Source organism: Haplochromis burtoni, unplaced genomic scaffold (genome assembly GCF_018398535.1).
Source record: "Haplochromis burtoni strain Fernald_Lab_line unplaced genomic scaffold, NCSU_Asbu1 Contig_159, whole genome shotgun sequence".
Taxonomy (NCBI): domain Eukaryota; kingdom Metazoa; phylum Chordata; class Actinopteri; order Cichliformes; family Cichlidae; genus Haplochromis; species Haplochromis burtoni.
Genome location: NW_024582520.1, coordinates 50,232 through 52,633, shown reverse-complemented (window position 1 = coordinate 52,633; position 2,402 = coordinate 50,232). Strand labels below are relative to the sequence as shown.

The window sequence follows — 2,402 nt, the reverse complement described above, 5'->3', positions numbered from 1 at the left end:
GGAACTTTCAACAGTTCTTCACACAGTCAATGGAAACCTCTCTTTAAACACTTACAGTATAATACTGTTGACTCAGCATCACAAACACTGTCTCGTTTGTGTTCTCTGACCAGAGAGACATGTGGAGATGTTCCGTGTAAATATGAAAATTTTCCATACAAATATATTCCTGCTGTGTTCCTGCTGCACCCTGTTTTACATGTTGTTTATTCACATCCTGGTTTTTGCTTTTTCTCATACTTTTTCCATTCCAAACATCCAACATCCTGCACGTGAGAAGGAGGATACTCTGCTTTTCCATTGGCTGTGCTTTGCATGTACATCACAGGTGTTACTGAAACAGAGTGAATCCAGCAGCTCTGTGTTTGATCCTCCATCAGCTCTTCACTGTAATCCAGATCTCCTAACATGATGCTCTGTTCCGGACTCAGCAGCACACTGTGTGAGTACAACACACTGATAATCCTTTATTTAGACATGAAATCAGCTGCACATGTTCAGTCTAATCCAATAAACATTAAACAATAAACAATAAACATTTAAGATGATAAATTTAAACCTCAACACCTCCCAGCCCATTGTTTATTCAGTGGGCTGGTTTCACTCATTATGCAAATGTATGTTTATAAGAATGGGGAAACCTGCAGTCAGCTGAGACTGAAGAAGTCACTTGGATGCAGTGGCGGTCCTAGCCTGTTTGGTGCCCTGGGCGAACACCCCCTCTGGTGCCTCCCCACCCCGTCCCCTGTACTCTCTACCCCACCCCACACCCACACATAAAATATATTAAGGATTGTACATTAACATATTTTACTGTAAAAACTGTTATTGGAACAAATCAACAACTGACAATGACTAATTAACCTCTGGGGTCGACGGACGCGCCGGTGCATCAAAATCACATGACCAATTTAGGACAACACAGCTACAAGATGCAGCGACTCAGAGTCTCCATTTCAACTTGGGTCGAAACTGCGGACTTCAAACTATACGCCAGTTTTTGAATTGTGTCGATGGGCCACGTAAAACCAGAGTTATGCTAAAAAATACACACAATGTTTTTTTCTGAACAAAACAGTGGTGTTTACAGCGGGAACAACAGTAAAAATGGCGTTTTCTACGGACAGCGCTAGCAAACACTCTCCGCTTGCGAGTGAAAATGTCACGACTGGGGCTGCAGCCGTGTGAAGTTCGGAGAAGGAGGACTTTGCTGCACTTACTTGAGAAGCAGGGAGGTTTATTAGAGAAGACAGAACACAAAGTGGGGATGGCAAAACAGAACTGAGGATAACCTAAACTGGGAAAACTAAACTATAGAATGGCAAACCTGAAACACGAGAGGAGAACTGCAGGGAGAGCACATAGTGGAGACACAGAGAGGTTCACGGAGCAACGCAGAAACACAGGGTAACACAGAGGATGAACACAGACGACGCGACGAGGAACAGAGGCAGACACACACTATAAATACACAGAGACACACTGGGAAATCACACACAGGTGGGAGACACAGCTGGGCCTGATTAACCTGATGAGACAGGGGAACACTAACACCAGGGACCAACAGGGGGAACAACGTGAGGAACAGGTGAGCACTGTGGGATGGTAGAAGTGAGCCTTTGATTCAAAAGAAGAAACAAACTAAAACCTGTTGAACAGCTTTACTCAAACTAACAGGAAGTAAATGATTACCTGAAAGTAACTTGTTTCATATCTTTGAGCTGAAAACCAGCTGTTTCTGTCTCCCTGCAGCTGTGATGGAAAAACCGAGTGTGACATAAAGTCAAACATTACTTATGATCCTGGAGTCTGCAAATACCTGCAGACCACCTACGACTGCTTCACACGTAACGACTCTGTTAAACCTGTGATTAGAAATGACTGATGAACCCAATCTGTACATGATTGATTACAGTTTCTATGGGATCTGTGTCTGTTTCAGGCCAAAGTGTAATATGTGAAGGATCTCAGGCAAACCTTCAGTGTGGTGAGAACACAGCTTCTATGTCTTTGTACGTTTGCGTATTCACATAATAAAAATATCACCATGGTTACAGTTTGACTCTATGAACTCTTCCTCAGATGAAGGACAGGTTATAGTCGTCTCCTGGGCGAATTATGGTCGCCGTGAATCCTTAATCTCAGCTCGAAAATGTTAACTGCTTCTGGTCAGGAAGCATGGAATATGTAACTAACAGGTACAGATGCTGACTCTGTTTCTTCAACTCTCCACCTTCTCCCAGATCACACAATGTATTTCATTTTTCTGCTGACTCACCTTACACCTGCATTCACAGATGTAATGGGAAAAACAACTGTACTGTTGAAGTAGAGAGCTCAGTAGACCTGTGTGCTGGGACCTACAAGTACCTGGAGGTGTTTTAATAATAATAATAATAATG

At 43.0% G+C, this 2,402-nt stretch overlaps 1 protein-coding gene and 1 long non-coding RNA gene across 2 annotated transcripts in view; both read left to right on the top strand.

Moving 5' to 3' along the window:
• The first annotated feature begins 241 nt into the window (after positions 1-241).
• LOC102309037 (L-rhamnose-binding lectin SML) overlaps positions 242-2,402 on the top strand; it is a 52,385-nt gene continuing 50,224 nt past the window's right edge. Inside the window, exon 1 of the mRNA XM_042225078.1 lies at positions 242-442. Coding sequence (XP_042081012.1) covers positions 409-442 — 34 coding nt within the window. The 5' untranslated portion in view covers positions 242-408. The remainder of the gene's footprint in view (positions 443-2,402) is intronic.
• Positions 1,571-2,131, top strand: LOC102308830. The gene is made up of 4 exons (XR_316491.3): positions 1,571-1,588; positions 1,753-1,847; positions 1,943-1,987; positions 2,083-2,131. It is a non-coding gene; the product is annotated as an uncharacterized LOC102308830 (long non-coding RNA).